General features: G+C 39.5%; 1 protein-coding gene and 1 long non-coding RNA gene across 2 annotated transcripts in view; one reads left to right on the top strand and one right to left on the bottom strand.

Annotated features, from left to right (window-relative positions):
- The window catches only part of usta (uronyl 2-sulfotransferase a), a 132,926-nt gene extending 125,501 nt beyond the window's left edge, over positions 1 to 7,425 (top strand). The window contains exons 6-8 of the mRNA XM_066677651.1: positions 4,270 to 4,367; positions 4,806 to 4,963; positions 6,560 to 7,425. Of these exons, the coding sequence (XP_066533748.1) occupies positions 4,270 to 4,367; positions 4,806 to 4,963; positions 6,560 to 6,855 (552 nt within the window). The 3' untranslated portion in view covers positions 6,856 to 7,425. The remainder of the gene's footprint in view (positions 1 to 4,269; positions 4,368 to 4,805; positions 4,964 to 6,559) is intronic.
- Positions 1 to 12,218, bottom strand: part of LOC136702544 (uncharacterized) — a 64,112-nt gene extending 51,894 nt beyond the window's left edge. The window contains exons 1-2 of the long non-coding RNA XR_010803928.1: positions 11,360 to 12,218; positions 6,768 to 6,888 (exon numbers count right to left, since the gene is read on the bottom strand). This is a non-coding gene — a long non-coding RNA (uncharacterized lncRNA). The remainder of the gene's footprint in view (positions 1 to 6,767; positions 6,889 to 11,359) is intronic.
- Positions 12,219 to 16,886: the final 4,668 nt, after the last annotated feature.

The following is a 16,886-nucleotide window of genomic DNA, read 5'->3' as shown; positions in this document are numbered from 1 at the left end:
CATATGGAACTATATATGAAAGTTAAATATTCTGGTTCTGAAATGGTCACACATCCCTACTGCACAGTCCTGTCTGTGTGTCAAGTCCCAGGTTTGTTTACACTAGCTCCCCCTGCTCTCAATCTCTTACCTGAGTCTTATAAACCAGCAGGGACCCTTTGGTCAGAGCCTCTGGATCTTTCCGTCTTTACTTAACCTCTCTTAGGTAAGGGTTAACGACAAGGCTGTAACAATAAGTAAAAACCAAAAGCTTGAATCCCACTTTCACTGTGCTTTGGCCTGAAATGAAACAGAGGAAGCTAGGCTTTTTGGTAAAAGATCAAGGAGAAACACTGATTCTTCTTCTCTTCCATTATTTGTCCTCTGCATGTTTCAAACCCAGCTGTTTTCTCTCTTTTCCATGTTGCTCTGCTGTTGAGTTCATGTCATCTGACCTTGTTTTGGCAAAGGAAGCACAGATATGAGCTTGCAAGGTGGTGTTCATGTATAATTTTATGTACATATAATGCTAAATTCGAATCTTTCATGCATTTGTAGAGCATTAAAATAGAAATATATCAGCATCATATCCCAGCATCACCTCAACTTTCAGCTGTTCCATAACAACAGACAACAAACCTAAACTCTTTCATTCATTCAGTTTCTCAATCTCTCACTTACTCACACTCGTTCAAATACTCAATTACACACTCACTCTTCACTCTTTCCCATTCTCATTCTAAGACTTATTCTCACTAACACATTCTGTAAAGCCCTTTCCACACATGCACAGTAACTGAGAAATGTTCCAACATTTACCTGGAGGAGCTGTATGTGTGAGTGCAAACACTCGCAAGATTCATCCTGGACTTTGCTCTGACTATTTTCCTAGTGCCCTAGTAAAGAACTCCAAGTACAGTCAAGAGTTACTTAACCAACCTTTACTCAACCTGGTGTCCTGGTATATATATAAAACATATATATTGCGAAAGTTATTCCATAACCAAAATACAAGAAAGCAGTTCCACCAAATTCTGAATCAATTTTATGCCCTTTCCACTTGCTTACTCACAGTTAGCAGACTAGAGTGTCTCCACAGGGGGGCACTGTTAGGTATTGAATAACTTTGGATGCTGTGCTATAGTCACAGGGTGTTCAAAGACAAATAGCAAACAAAGGAGAAAAAGACAAACTGAGAAAGAAAGACACGAGGTAAAGAGAGAGAGAGAGAGAACTTTACTCTGTAAAAGTAGTGAGGTAGCAAAACTTTGCTCTGTAGTTTTTATATCAGCCTTTTACTTGCTTTGTAACTGCCTGGGTCTCTGTGGAGCAGGCAAAACTAGCTGGTGTGGAATTTCATAGAGCCCTATAATACTGCAAAACTCCCTGCTGTGTGTACCTGTGTGTGTGTGTGTGTGTGTGTGTGTGTGTGTGTATTCCCCTTAATGCCTTTTTTTTCACCTGCATAATGCAAGAAGGTATTTCACAGCGCATGAAACCGCAGGGCGAGTAGGTGCCAAACCTCAGTAATTGTACAGACCGTTCCAGCAGAGATTTTATAGGTGCTTTCTACAGCCAGAGCATTCTGGGGTCATTCATCAAGTTGTGGAACTAGTTGCACTGATGCCATCATTCATAGTGTTTTTGATGAAAGCCAATTGAATCCCAAATCGACTCTTTGCTTTCAGGTATCCAGTACAAAAAAGCAATGAAATAGAAATATTTTTAAAGCAATTAAAACAAACTGATATGTAGCCTTTTCCATGTGAAACGTGGAATTATGCGTTCAGTTAAAACCTCAAACGTTTGAAGAACAATGGCACCTGAAATATCAGATTATGAGTATTATTTTAGGAGCATGAAATGTGTCTCACTTTTAGGACTCTCCAATATATTACCAGTGTTTAAAGAGCTAGTTCCAATGGCTGTTTGTTGAACTTTTAAATCCCTTTGTGCTATCTTGTTAAAAGCCTCCCAGTATTAATAACATTTTCAAAACTGGCATTCCATTTGGTGAATTTCAAATGAGGCCAGGCTCCTGGGTGGGCTCCTTTTCAGGAGATCACAAGTTTGATCCCTGGCCTTGTTCTCTCAGCAACAGAGCTGTATTGGAGGTAAATATTATTTACATACTTTTTAAATACTTTTTTAAAGACCTCAAAGCCTCTGATATTCAGAATCACTTTTTAACTTATTATAAACATTAGATATAAAACTCATATAAGACTGTAGGTCCCCTGGTTGATTATACCACCACTGTAAATGATTGTGTATCATCTCAAGTCTCAATAAAATGAGGCATATCATGCCAAACTACTCTGAATGACTTTGTTTACTTCAGCAATTTAATTACTAGGAAGTTTTTAACCATAAGTGAAATTCTCCTCTAAAAGAATATTTTGGATGCTAGCTGAAGATAATTATCCCAGGCATGCGATTGTTGTGGATAAGTTTTGATCACATTTCTAATTTGTTATGCTGTGCTGTCTTATTGGAGTGCGGTCGGAGGTTTGAACTGGGGTTAGTTGACACACTCTCAGGAAGTAATTGCGTGTTGAGTGTTTATGTGTTTGTGAAAGATAGCAATCAGTGCCTGCAGTGAACCACTTCCCCGGACTTCCTGAAGAACTACAGACCCTAAGTTGGGTCTGCACAGTGTGTGTGGAAGTGATGCCCCCTCCTGGCTGGAAATAGTAATTACAACTTGAGCGATATGGTTCGATATAATCTTTAAAAAGGAAACAAAATATCTTTACTATTTTAAGTGTGGTTAATGTACAGCAATGGATTACTGAGGTCAGTTTTAGGGGGCTCTGACTGCCAAAAGCCTCAAACTACAGCGGCTGTTTCACAGTTTTGTACACATGCTAAACAGAATGCTAACTGACACAATTCGAGTGCAGTACGAGAGGGTTTCACTAATTCTTAATGTTAACTGTTTCCTACTGAATGTTCCCCACAATTAAACCATTACATTTTAAGGCAAAGACGTGTTTTAAAATTAGGATAAGTCAGAGATGTTCACAAGTTACAAAATACAAGTCAAAGTCTTAAGGCTAGAGTCCTAGTTGAGTCTTAAGTCAACACATACAGAAAGCCCATATGGGAAGTGTTGTGTAAAATTAAATGTTAACATATTCGGATTTTTCAACAAATCTGAGTCAAGTCAGGGTCTGAAATCTATTTGTATGTGACTTAAGTGCGCCTTGAACTCGAATCCCTAACTTGAGAGCCCACTAATTAATTTAGGATTAATGTTAGGGTCAGTGTTAAGCTAATAGAGATAAGATAATGGTATGATCTCCACAAAATGAATGGAACTCAATATTACATCCCCACAATTCACAGATACAACACTTTAAGTGTGTTTTTGTGAGGCAGGATGTAAGATTTTTTCTTTCATTTTCTAATTGTTGGAATCCACCTAATGGATGTGACTAGTGTGAAAATGTTAGAAAGGTTTTGTTATTATTATTATTTTTTTAAAATATTTGTGTATTGTTTATCCAGTTTCCTAGTTTTAAGGCCTATTCAGAAAGGATACGTTTTACCTGTGCACATGGGGTCATTACAGGAGTATCTCAGTAGTTTTAATCCTGTCAAAATAGACCATGTCAGTCACTTCTATGGAATACACACTCTCGTTCCAGGAAAGATTCCTGAGCATTTTTACCTAAAACAAGCAGGAAAAATAACATTATATTATTATATATAGAGAGGTGAATATTCTATCATATCCCAGGGTATCACTGGTTTCTTGAGAATGGATGAGATGGAGGATGGGATCAGTGATAAGGTATAGCATTCAAAAACAAGGCAAAGCTCAGCTGCTGAATGACGCACCACACTCAAATCCAGAAAACAACATAGGTTTTGCACTCAGTAGCAGCCCACATATGTGTTATGAGCATGTGTCCTGATCTTTGTTACCATTAAATGGTTTGTAATGTGTGAAGGATAAGGTTCACTCATTATCTGTAATGAAGGACAAGAAGATAAGGTCACTGAGGGCTCAGAGCAGTAGTGACAATCTAAAAGCTCCAGTAGCTCTGCTGTGTTTGATCCAAACTGTGTGAATTGAGAAGTTGCTGTGCTTTAGTTACTGTCAGTTCTTCCCACTAGGTAGGACCACTCTAAATTAATTATGCAAACAAGCCAAGAGTGTGAATGTTAGCTTCTTTGCTTATGTTTTCATTGTTATTTTAAGACACAAAATTGTGACAGTGGGAGCCCTTTTACAACAACATTAGAGTTGTAACACATTTTTTTCTCTCTCCCCTCTTTTTGCAGGACATTAATGTATGTATCCTGGAAAACTACCCAGAGTGTTCAAATCCACGGATTTTCTACATTGTACCATATTTCTGTGGTCAGCATCCACAGTGCAGGTAGAGCACACATTCGTACACACACTACCAAAGCCTCAGTCACCTAATGTACCCTCATATTCACACACATCATCCAGTATTAAGCTCCTACGCTCAGACTAGCAAAATTGCTAGCATATGCAGACACACATAACTTTGTATGCTTGATCAAACATGTCACACTGAGTAAAGCCACAGACTGTCCAGTGTAAATCTTATTTTAACCACATATGTCTGCTAGGCACTTGTATAGGATTTTTAGATGGCCATATTAAACAGAGGTGGCATAGCCATTATGTATGCTCTTTATGTTACAGGTAATGAAAAATGATGTGTGTGTTGTTTATACAGTGTGCAGTAAATTTTCCTGAATTATAGTCAGTTATATTAAAAATAGACAAGTATGAACCATTACACAGAGAAACCGTGTGTGTGTGTGTGTGTGTGTGTGTGTGATAGAGAGCCAGGTGTGTGGGCGCTGGAGAGGGCTAAACAAAATGTTCTGGAGAACTTTTTGGTGGTGGGGATTCTGGAGGAACTGGAGGATGTTCTGCTCTTGCTGGAAAGATTGCTACCTCACTACTTCAGTGATGTGCTCACCATCTACAAGAGCCCAGGTACCACAGACAGTGTGTTTGTTTTGTTTGTTTTTTAATGGAAAAACTGTGCCATATTTAAAAGCATCCTGATAACTGTGGTAACTATGTTTCAGCTTAAGGTAATAATAATAATTATACCTTATAATTATATTATATATTATATATTATTAAGAGTAATAATGTGTCCTGTGGAATCATCCTATATTTGGAAACTAAAAGATGCATTTTGTTCCATAATTTTGTGGTTAGACTGTTAAGACGGATGATTTGTTTGAGTCAAACAGACGTTCCACCACCAGAGGGAGGGGCAGATTCTCCACAAATGATAAACAAAGAATGTTTCCCTCATTGGTCATCACTTTTATTAAGCCAATCAGCAGTGAGAATTTCCCATTCCCAATTTACAATGCAGCTTTTGTAGTAAAATGACTAATTCTACTGGGACCACATATTTATTGTTGCTCCATTTAAAGGCAGAAGAAACAGTTCTGCAGGCAACAGAAATGTTGCCCCATTTAAGGTGGAATGGATAATTCCACCTGGGCTACAGTAAGATCTGCACAGTAGTTTCTTCCTTTAGATTGAAACGGAACATTTTACAGGAAACAGAATGCAAAAGTTGCCCACCATTTAATGTGGAGAGGCAAGTTCACCATATACCAGAATGTAATCCTGCCTTGTGTATGTTGGAATGGAAGGTTGTTAAACGGCGGTAACTACAGCTCATTTTAAGATGGACCTGCGAGTTTTAATAAGCCGTGATGCACATGAACTTGGTACAGATTTTCTATGAGTGCAGTCAAGAGTAGAACACAATGACTGTCAAAACATCTAAATTCAAGAGTTATAAGAAATAATACAAAATTGTATAACTGTCTAGATGCCACACAGCTCCAGGGACCTGGAGGTTGTGGGTTCGATTCCCACTCCGGGTGACTGTCTGTGAGGAGTTTGGTGTGTTCTCCCTGTGTCCGCGTGGGTTTCCTCCCGGTGTGGGTGCTCCAGTTTCCTCCCACAGTCTGAAAACGCACGTTGGTAGGTGGATTGGCGACTCAAAAGTGTCCATAGGTGTGAGTGTGAGAGTGTGTGTTGCCCTGTGAAGGACTGGCGCCCCCTCCAGGGTGTATTCCCGCCTTGCGCCCAATGATTCCAGGTAGGTAGCTCTGCACCCACTGCGACCCTGAACTGGATAAGCACTTACAGATAATGAATGAATGTCTAGATGCTTAACAGCTAATGAACAGAAAGGTCTGGGGGAAAGGGTGTAGATCAGGCAGGTCACAAACCAGCCAAGGATGTCACTTACTACATTTCTAAATGTAACCCCGCTTTCTTATGATATAGCAGAATAATATTTCTTGAAGAGAATAAAAGAATGTGCCAATATTAGCACACGAGAATAATTAAATTGTGTATGAGCTGCTTAGTCATAAAAATAAAAATAAAATAGACATGTGGGAAGGCAAGATTTCACATTATACTGCAATGGCTTTACGTTAGAGAGATGCTTTTCTGTCTATATTTCTACAGTCATTGAATAGCCTGTTGTTCATGCTATTTTCAATCACAGCCATTGAAAATACATCTCCATTCCCTTATGTTTGCCCTCCTTAGCTTTCTGGAAGATGGGAAACCTGACGGGGACAGTGAAGAAGCACACTCCCACCCTTGAGGCCCTGCAGGTGCTTTACCGCCGCATGAAATACGAGTATGACTTTTACAACTTTGTGCGGGACCAGTTTCACCTCATCAAGAAGAAGATTGGACTCAAGTCATCACACCCTAGTTCAGCCCATGAGCCAAGCTTCCTGCGAGAACTCACCATCCAGACACCGGACCCCCTGGACGAGGAGGACGAAGAAGTGGAGGACACTTTGGACGATGCCACCAACTGGTTGGTCCAGCCTTGAACATTGCTGTTAAAAGTGTGGACATCTTGCAAGCTGCAGACAAAGTGAAGATGAGAAGTTAACATTCCCAAAAGCTCTTTGGGTGTGTGTGTGTATGTGTGTTTATGTGATCACGTGATACCCGTGTTTTCAACGGGACGGCCCACGAGAGAGTTTGCTTGGGACATGAATAGATATATATTTAAATAGATACACATGAAAAATCTCAAAAGAGTTTATCTTTGTTGATGTTTATGAAAAACCATTGGTTTTAAAGAAAGAATGCTGTCGTTGACTCTCAGTCATTTACTTTGTTTTGTTGTTTTAATGTTTGGGTGAGATAAATCAAGGTGACAAAGAGAATTAGAAGACTAACCAATAAGAGATGAGAACACTCAGTCAGTTCCATAGAGCTTAATAGACCATAAATATGATAGTGGTGCACTTGCACTAAAACTTTTCAGACACTCCTAATTAGGGGATTTGGCTGTTTGAATTAGGCATTGGTGACAGGTTTTATAATATGCACATATAACCAGTTCATCTCCATGGAAATGCATTACCGGTAGAATGCCATTCTTTGGAAGAAACCTGAGGTATTAAAGTGTAGTCCCAAATGTTGGATTACAGAGTTTAAATACACTATTTGTAATGTATTGGGACACTTAAACATTAAACATACAAGAGCTAAATCCATAGGCATTAATGTTGAATTTGCCCCCTTTTTGCGTGTGGAACACCTTTGGAAAATAACTCTACAAAATGTTGGGGTGTGTCTCTATTTGCCCATCCATCTAGAAAAGCATTGTGATGTCAGACACTGATGTTAGATGAGAGGGTCTGGCTCACATCTCTGTTCTACTTCATTCCAAGATAAAGATGGGGTTGAGGTCAGAGCAACTCACCCAACCATGCCTTTATGGACCTTAATTTGTGCATTGGGGCACAATGGTGTTGGATCAGAAAAGGGCCTTCCCCAAACTGTTCCCGTCAAATGGAAGCATGCAGTTGTCCAGAATGTCTTGGTATAGTGGTGCGTTAAGATTTCCCTTCAGTGGAACTAACTAACACTGAAATCCAACCCCATAGCATTATACCTCCGTCAAAAGTGATTTGTCCCTACACAGAACACATTTCTACTGCTTCAGAGTCCAGTGGTGTTTTGCTTTACACCTCTCCATCAAATGCTTAGCATTGTGTTTGGTAATAAAAGGATTGCATGCAGCTACTCAACCAAAGAACCCATGCCATGAAGCTCCAGGCACGCAGTTTTTGTGCTGATGTTAAAGCCAGAGGAGATTTGGAACTGCAGCAATTGAGTCAGCAGAACACTGGCAACTCTTACACATTGTACATCATAACACTCAGTTACTCCACACTGTAACTTTATAAGATCTGCCATTTCGTGGCTGAGTTGCTGTGGTTCCTAGTCACTTCCACTTTTCAATAATATCACTTGATATAAATGACATAATATCAGTTGATTATAAAATACCTACGAGGGAAGAAATTTCAGGAACTAACTTTTTGCAACTTAGGCATCCACTTACAGTACAGTGATTGAATTCACTGAGCTCTATAGAAGGACTCTTTTTTCACCAATATTTTAAAGGGAGACTGCATGGCTAGATGTGTGAGTTATACATTTAAACTGAATGATTAGGTGCTGTGTCCCAATACATTTTTCCATACAGTGTATTTTTGAGCTGTGGAAAAATGGAATCATATTCTCACCATTTTCTCTGGAGTGATGAACAAAACCATAACCATCATTAAAATGAGTGGGAACTCAACATTAGCACCTGACCTCACTAATGCAATCAAATCCTGAAACCAATGTAGAGTGAAAGTCAAGGCTGTGACTGAAGCAAAAGAGAAACAAACTTCTTATTTAGAACCTTGACTTGATAATTTTGCACTTATAAACTGTAATTCGCTAAAATTTCATTGAGACAAAGCTAAACAATATTATCATATGATAAATTTACAGATGATTTTGGCTGTATGCATAAAGGATTGCCACAGCAGACAAAAGGGTTCTGCACAGTCAACCTGGAACAAGTTTTACAATAGATACCCTTCCTGATGCAACCCTGCCATTACACCTGCGCTTGGGACCCACCCTAGGAGTGCACTGTCTAATGTTACTCCCAACAGCTTAGTGTCAGACACTGACACTAAGCCCAGGCCCCCCAGACCCAGGAGCTGTGCAGAACTGACTTTTAATTATGTACATAGGACACAACGGAAATACTCATATCATAGGCCACTTTGTGCATCATCCATTTGTCATTCAGTTTTGACACTACTTGATGAATAAGGGCCATAGTGTATATTACTATTCTCATTTTTTTAAACCAAACAAACCTCACAATGCACATAAAGGACATCCTTATACACTAGAGCACATAAAAGAGAACATCTCTGTTATGGATATATTTATCTCTCTCCTTTAATTCTTTTATACATATAAAGTTCTAAAAAGCAACATTAGGTAGTGGGATTATTTTAAAATTACAGCTTCAAAATCATCGCGATTATTTTTAAACGAAGAACAGAGCCTCTGTCTTTGCTACTCCGGGTTTGGGAGGGTAGGAAACCACCACCTACCTGTGTAAAAGTGAATTACACTCTGCAGTTATAGGGGGAGCCCAAGAGAAAAAAAAACTAAATCTTACCTAGTGTTCCTTTAAGTGCCATGCAGGCCTATAATACATTGCATGGCCAAAATTTCTATTTACTGGGCTCCACTATTTCAACTCTTATTTTCAGTAGACAAACACTGTATTGAAGAGCTTCTGACTTCTGATGTAAACGTGACATAGGATGCCACAATTCCGAACAGTCATTTAAAAAAATAATAGAACCTGTTAGAGCTTTTCTGGAGTGATAAATAACACTCCTGCATCTGACATTGTGATGGATGAACCTGGGTTTGGAGAAGCCCAGAAGACACTACCTGCCTGGACTAACAACTTTAAAGTTGGTGGAGCATAATGGTCTTGGGCTCTTTTAAAAGGTTGTGGGTTGAGCCGCCAAACTCCGGTAAAGGTATATTTTAAAAGCAGGGGTATTCAATTAAAAATCAGTAATGTGTAGCTGCTATAGTTTAGTTTTTCTCCCAGCAAAGGTCAAAAACCCAAGATTTGTTCTTTGCCTCATTTAAAAGTTCAAATTTCTGCATTATATATCTTTGTTTTGGAGCATGTTCACCTCCCTCTTGCTCTCTCTAGTGAACTGACGACATAAAGAATCAGATTGACTAGCACAACTGAGAAGCTATTGCCATGTTACCTGATTTAACTGTGATTGTTGTTCTTCACCAAAAAATAGTGCTTCGTGTACAATTATTATTTATTCACTTTAATTAGGGTGACCAGACGTCCTCTTTTACCCGGACATGTCCTCTTTTTTAGACTTAAAAAAATGTCCGGGCGGAATTTCACAAACGTCCGGGATTTTGTTTTTCTAGAGATTACATAGAACTTCGAGAAGCGTTTCGTTCACAAACTAGTCCCGCCCTCCCCTACTCCGATTGGTTCGCTTGAGTGAGAAGGATGCGTGGTGAAGTAGCCTAAAGTCTTCTGATTGGACGGTCCGGCTGTAGAGCTACAGTTATTGGTCGATAACCTTCTCTGTAAACATTTAATTGGTCAGTCTGCACGTCAGTAATCAGCAGACAAAGCTCATGTACCCACCCTCATCTCGAGCAGTTCAGATCTGGTCACCCTACTTTAATTTTATTGCCAATTGGTCACAGATCTGGATAGAAATGTCATTTAGTGCAGGTCCAGATGGAAAGTGTTTCCTGTTTCACCCCTGCGCACAAAGTAAGGTCTGTAAGGAATAGTTGGATGAGGTTTTCTGGTGTCCACACACTTTTGGCCACGATGTGTGGAAAAGACAATGAAGAGATGGTGAAGTTCTCCACAGAACTCCTCAAGACAAGAAACAGCTCAATTAAATCCTGAACTTAACGGCAACTTAGCAAATTTAAAGGTGCACAGACCTACCAATTGCCAGTCTAAAATGGCGGTGTGGATATTTAATGTTTCTGTGTTCCTCTCTCCTCTTCAATAGAGGATCTCCATTTTTGTTTTAAAAAGTTACCTACATAATACGAGTACCCTATTCAGTTTGGACAGAGCAAGAGAAGTGCCAATCCTGTCAGGTTCTCACTGTGAAATAATATATTTTTTTTCAATCGGCAGCCAGTGTGTTTATTGTCATATTTGCTAACATTTTGTTAATATCTCTGGAGGAGCCCAGGGTTAACGTGTGCACAAATTGTACCATTACAACATATTTAACTCAGGTCTGTTTTAGGCCAACTTCACTGTAATGAAAATATAACAAAAAAAATCTGAATTATTTATTTATCCAAGAAATGAATGACACAGGCCTTCTGTTCCCATTCCAAATCCCAAAGTTTAAAAAGCTGCTGCTTCGGAGCTCAGAGAGTTGAAGAGAATCTCAAATGAACAGCTGACTGGTATCTACTTAATTCTTATGTAGCGTTTCTTACCTTATCCTTACTTTGAAATCCAACCCCAAAAAATCATTTGAATCCTTCCTTTGTTTAACTTCGAGTTGCAGAAATCAGAAGAACCCTCCAGAAACCTGCCACAGGTAAAAGACGTTCTCTGAGGTTTGGAAGAAGGGAACACATGGGAAGCTGATAACTACAATGAAACTGAACATAGGCCATGTAATGTAGGGTGACCAGACGTCCTCTTTTACCCGGACATGTCCTCTTCTTTTAGACTTAAAAAAATGTCCGAGCGGAATTTCACAAACGTCCGGGATTTTGTTTTTCTAGAAACGTTTCGTTCACAAACTAGTCCCGCCCTCCCCTACTCAGATTGGTTCGCTTGAGTGAGAAGGGGCGTGGTGAAGTAGCCTAAAGGCTTCTGATTGGACGGTCTGACAGTAGCGCTACCGTTATTGGTCGATAACTTTCCTGTAAACATATAATTGGTCAGTCTGCACGTCAGTAGTCGTTGTTTACGTCAGGCAAAGCTCATGTACCTACCCCCCGGAGACGTGTGTCCTCTTTTTCACCATCTCAGATCTGGTCACCCTATGTAATGTCTAACTGTCATGTGAGTATTCCAGTGTCTGTGTTTCATTGTTTTAAATGTGGATTTTCATTTTCGTTGGTTTATTATGGATTAACTTATTCTGCAGTAATAATTGTTGTGAATGCATTCCATATAAAATTCTCAGGAAAAAAAAATTAAAAGAGTGAAAATATTAGTCTTTTCTTTTTCTTTTTGGCATCTAACAGCAGCATAAACTGTTCATTGGCATCTTATACTTTAAAGGAAAATATGAGCAGCTAAAATCACCACTCTTTCAGATGTTACATGGAAAAGCAAAAAAAAAAAAAAAAAGGCTACCGTTGTATGAAATCCACATTCTGGGTCAGCTTCCAAAATAAAATCCTTTTAAAACTGCACATACTTACAGGATGTTGTTTTCTGTTTTACAGTTATGAACATATGTATTATTATTATTATTATTATTATTATTATTAGAGATTATACTGATTCAGCGATGTGTACTTTCTATATTTGAACACCAGGGGTCGTGCTTGTTCATGAGGTCCACTGTGCTTCGGGTCATTTGAGGTGAAAACGGGGCACAATCAGCGTCATTCGCGGATGGGAGATTTGTTTTATTAAGGTGTGAAAATCACTGCAATTTTGTGGAAATTACAGTCAAAACTAAATAATGTTAGGCTCTCTGTGAAGTGCACTATGCAGGGAGTATGGAACTATTTGGGATGACAAAGTATAGATCGGGCGGCACGGTGGCGCAGTCACACAGCTCCAGGGGCCTGGAGGTTGTGGGTTCGATTCCAGCTCCGGGTGACTGTCTGTGAGGAGTTGGTGTGTTCTCCCCGTGTCCGCGTGGGTTTCCTCCGGGTGCTCCGGTTTCCTCCCACAGTCCAAAAACACACGTTGCAGGTGGATTGGCGACTTGAAAGTGTCCGTAGGTGTGAGTGTGTGAGTGAATGTGTGTGTGTCTGTGTTGCCCTGTGAAGGACTGGCGTCCCCTCCAGGGTGTATTCCCGCCTTGCGCCCGATGATTCCAGGTAGGCTCTGGACCCCCCACGACCCTAAATTGGATAAGCGGTTACAGATAATGGATGGATGGAAAGTATAGATCACCCTGAGACTGTATACCACCTAAATTATAAAATACAGATTTCTTTAAACACTATATAAACATTATCTGTTGCAAAATATTGTACAACTTCAAATCTGAAAAAATTGGGACACTAGGGAAAATGCTAATTAAATAAAATGCTAATATATTTCCCTTTCCCACAAGTGGCATCTGCTGCTTGCTAGGCTGCTATTGTTACAAAAAACAGAACTTGTTCTGGTTAAAGTGAAGCTTTTATAACAATAGATAGATATATAGATAGATATTTGATTGATCCCAAATGTAATTTAGCAGCCAGTAGCAAGAACAACAACACAGAATTCACATTAGAAAAGATATTCCAAGCTATAAAAACATACAAATAAATAATAAAAATATAAGGGAAACTAGTGTGTTTGCGTGTGGTGGTTAAAAATAAAGCTATATCCTCATCTCTTTTCGTGGTTTTCAATGTTCAAATTTGCCCTTTTTCAGAGCAGAGAGAGGAAGCCTAGCATGTCTGTCCTAGACACTTTGTTTTTTAACTTGTTTACCGACATGGGTTCATAAACACATTTGACAGGTTTCCAGTGCACAAACAGACTGGAGAGATAACAAAAGGTGAGGAAGCATCTTCTGAATTTTATAAAAAAATGTTTCTGATTGCAGTCTTAAGGCTCCCTCTGCGTACGAAAATTTATGTGTGTGATGTAAACGTCACTGCCCACATACCACCTTGTGTCAGCTCTTTTGACATGATTGTTGCGCATGCCCTCCAGTAGAGGGCAGTTCAGCGTAAAATCAAACATGGCGAAGGTGGAGGAACTTGTAGTCCTGTATTTAATTCAAAAATGGTCTGTGAGGCCATTAAATACTGCATGACATTTGGACAAATAATTGTATTCACTTGTCTTATCAAAGAGGGAAATTGATGACAAACGTTATTTCCGATACTTTCAGATGTCCGCCAGGGCATTCGATAAGTAGCTTTGCTGGGTAGCCCCTGTACATCTGGCATGAGAACTCCTCATGCACAAGGCAGAGTGATTAGCTGTCACCATTCACTTTTTGCACTGCCACCACGGTCTCCAGTGGTATTGCTCCGTCCGTTCCACATCTGTAAGCTCTCAGAAAATGTGCAGGTTATGTACGAAATGAACAAAGAGTACAGACAGAGCCTTCTGTCTTCTGTATATAACGTTGAGCATAAATTATCTTTTAGACAATGGAATTAAGGCAACACTTGGTTAAATTTGGTGTTTTTGCTCCTGAGTTCCACCTAGAGTTGCAGAATGTAGGTTCACTTTTACAACACTTTCCTGAATTCACGGAGGAGTGGTCTGGGTTTCTAAAAGCCTGTTTTCACAAAGCCAGTCAAACTGCCAACATGTGGGTTCAGATTGTGGTAGGAAATTGAAACACCTGGAGGAAACCCTTGCAGAGAACACACCAAATGACTCACACACCCAGGGCCAGTGTCAAACACAGGACTCCAAGACCCTGGATGTGTGTGGCCTCAGCACTACCTGTAGCACCAACATGCCACTCTACAAAAAGTTATTACACTGAATAGTTACAAAATATTGATTTAATATAATTGCTATGAAGATGTGCTATGATCATGTAAGGTATTGACTTAATAAATGTCTGCATCACAAAACCACTCCAACACATTCCATAGGTACTGGGTGGTGCTCCTCCACAGCCAGAGAATGTAGAACATGCATTACCTAAATAAACATATGTTTCTGTCAGAAAAGCTACGTTGCGCAGTAAATGCTAACATCTGTGGTGGGCACACTGTCAGAAAATCTGTCATTGTGGTTGTACACTCAAGGGTACATATTCAGTACCTTTAGTTAGGGAACATAAGTGTACCATATTCTATATTAACTGAAGACTTTAAGGTTGATTTTATACCCAATTTAATCTCCAGGACTTATATTCTGTTATTTTATTTTACACAATATTCCAAATATTCACCTCTCCTTCTGGAGAAGAGAATGTAATGTACTTTTAAGGAACACAACTGGACCTGACACGTACAGGTACATTTAGTCACATTCATGTACCTGTACAGTACCTTTTGTTCTGACAGAGCAGAGACTGGCTTAATCACTGCTAATATTCCCCAGTACTATCATTAGGTTTAACTCACAGACTCATACACCACAGAGAACACCTCATCTCTCTCTCTGCCTATCTACCCAGGCTCTATTTTAGGCTGTTTGCTTGTAAGAGTACTGCCATCTCTCTCTCTCTCTCTCTCTCTCTCTCTCTCTCTTCTCTCTATCTCTCTTTCCATTTCGTCTTGGCAGTTTGTCTTCTTGTGGATTTATAGTCAGTGATTTACTTTAGCAAGTTTAGCTCGGCTGGTCTCTAATGTTTAGTGTCCAGGCTCAGGTTACTGTCTTTCTTTTTAAAGATTTCCTTTGGGTCAGTTGGACACTGAGGACAGTTATGAGTCTGTGCATGTGGCACGGATCTTATTAGAGATCTAAAGTCCTGTCAGGCATCAATCCAATTTGTGTGTGAAAGCCTTCACTGTGCAAGCAAGCACACACTTTATACATCCTCTCTCTGTAAATGTAACACTGTTTCCTCAGTTACAAGTGTGATGAACTTCTGATTTCACAAAGCCTAGTACTTACTGTTTTAGCAGATACATTTATACAGAACATCTTAGAAATGTGCTTTGCAATTCAGTGAGCAGATGTCCCAAAAGTAATTCTCATGATCAGTTAATTCAGCTATGTTAAGCTGCACTTATTGTGAAGGCTTTCTCTTGGGTAATAAATTACCATCCATGGAACGGCATTAGTTAGGTTCAGAACTAATCAACAAACATCAGTACATGACCCAGTTAATGTTGTGACAGAATGCAATCCATTTGCAAAGAAGTGCTCTTTAATCAGTGTTGGGGTACTTATTCAAAAAAAGTAATTCATTACTGATTACTCACTTAACTACTAAACTAAAAGTGTAATAGGATTCCTTTACTCATTGCATCCTGAAAAGTGTAATCTCAAACCTCATTACTTTACTTTTAAGTAAAAGTACAATAGTTTATTTAGGAACATATTGCAGTAACATATAGCATATGACCGTAGTTGGCTAAAACACACAAAAAAGTGCCTCAGTCCGGTAGGCTAGGCTTCCTCTCTCTGCTCATGACAGTGAAAAGGTATCTGGAGATTTTAGACAATGGAGAGAACTCCAAATGTTCAAAAGCACAAACCAAGATGAGGAAACTGCTCTATTCCTACTCCATTAGTGGGCAATATTGATTTATTTTTGCTGCTTCAGATTACTTAAGGTGGAAATATCTCCAAATTCAGGAGACGGCTCACTGCATAAAAGTAAACACAGGCTGAAAGTGTAACAAAACTAAACAGCTCAGTTATAAATGAGATTCTGTGGTAATTTAAACAGTGAATTAAAAACTTTTTAAACAAGTTAAACTTCGGCCATGTACAACAATCGATTGTTGTTTTTCCTCAAACACACTGTTCCACATTAAAAACGAAGAGCTTCTGAATGTAAACAAACCAGAGAATAGCATTTCCCCACAATCAGAGACATTTTCTTTAATTTTTTTAATTACTTCCAAGCTCATGGTGCTATATCAATTACTGTAACATCACAATTTCTTGTGGGTGTGGAGTTTGGTGTGTTCTCCCTGTGTCTGCGTCGGTTTACTCCGGGTGCTCCGGTTTCCTCCCACGGTCCAAAAACACATGTTGGTAGGTGGACTGGCGACTCAAAAGTGTCCGTAGGTGTGAGTGAGTGTGTGTTGCCCTGTGAAGGACTGGTGCCCCCTCCAGGGTGTATTCCTGCCTTGCGCCCAATGATTCCAGGTAGGCTCTGGACCCACCGTGACCCTGAACTGGATAAGCGCTTAC

Source organism: Hoplias malabaricus, chromosome 7, assembly GCF_029633855.1.
Source record: "Hoplias malabaricus isolate fHopMal1 chromosome 7, fHopMal1.hap1, whole genome shotgun sequence".
In the NCBI taxonomy this organism is placed as follows: Eukaryota; Metazoa; Chordata; class Actinopteri; order Characiformes; family Erythrinidae; genus Hoplias; species Hoplias malabaricus.
The sequence above is the reverse complement of the archived record's forward strand: the minus strand, read 5'-3'. Positions and strand labels throughout refer to the sequence as shown.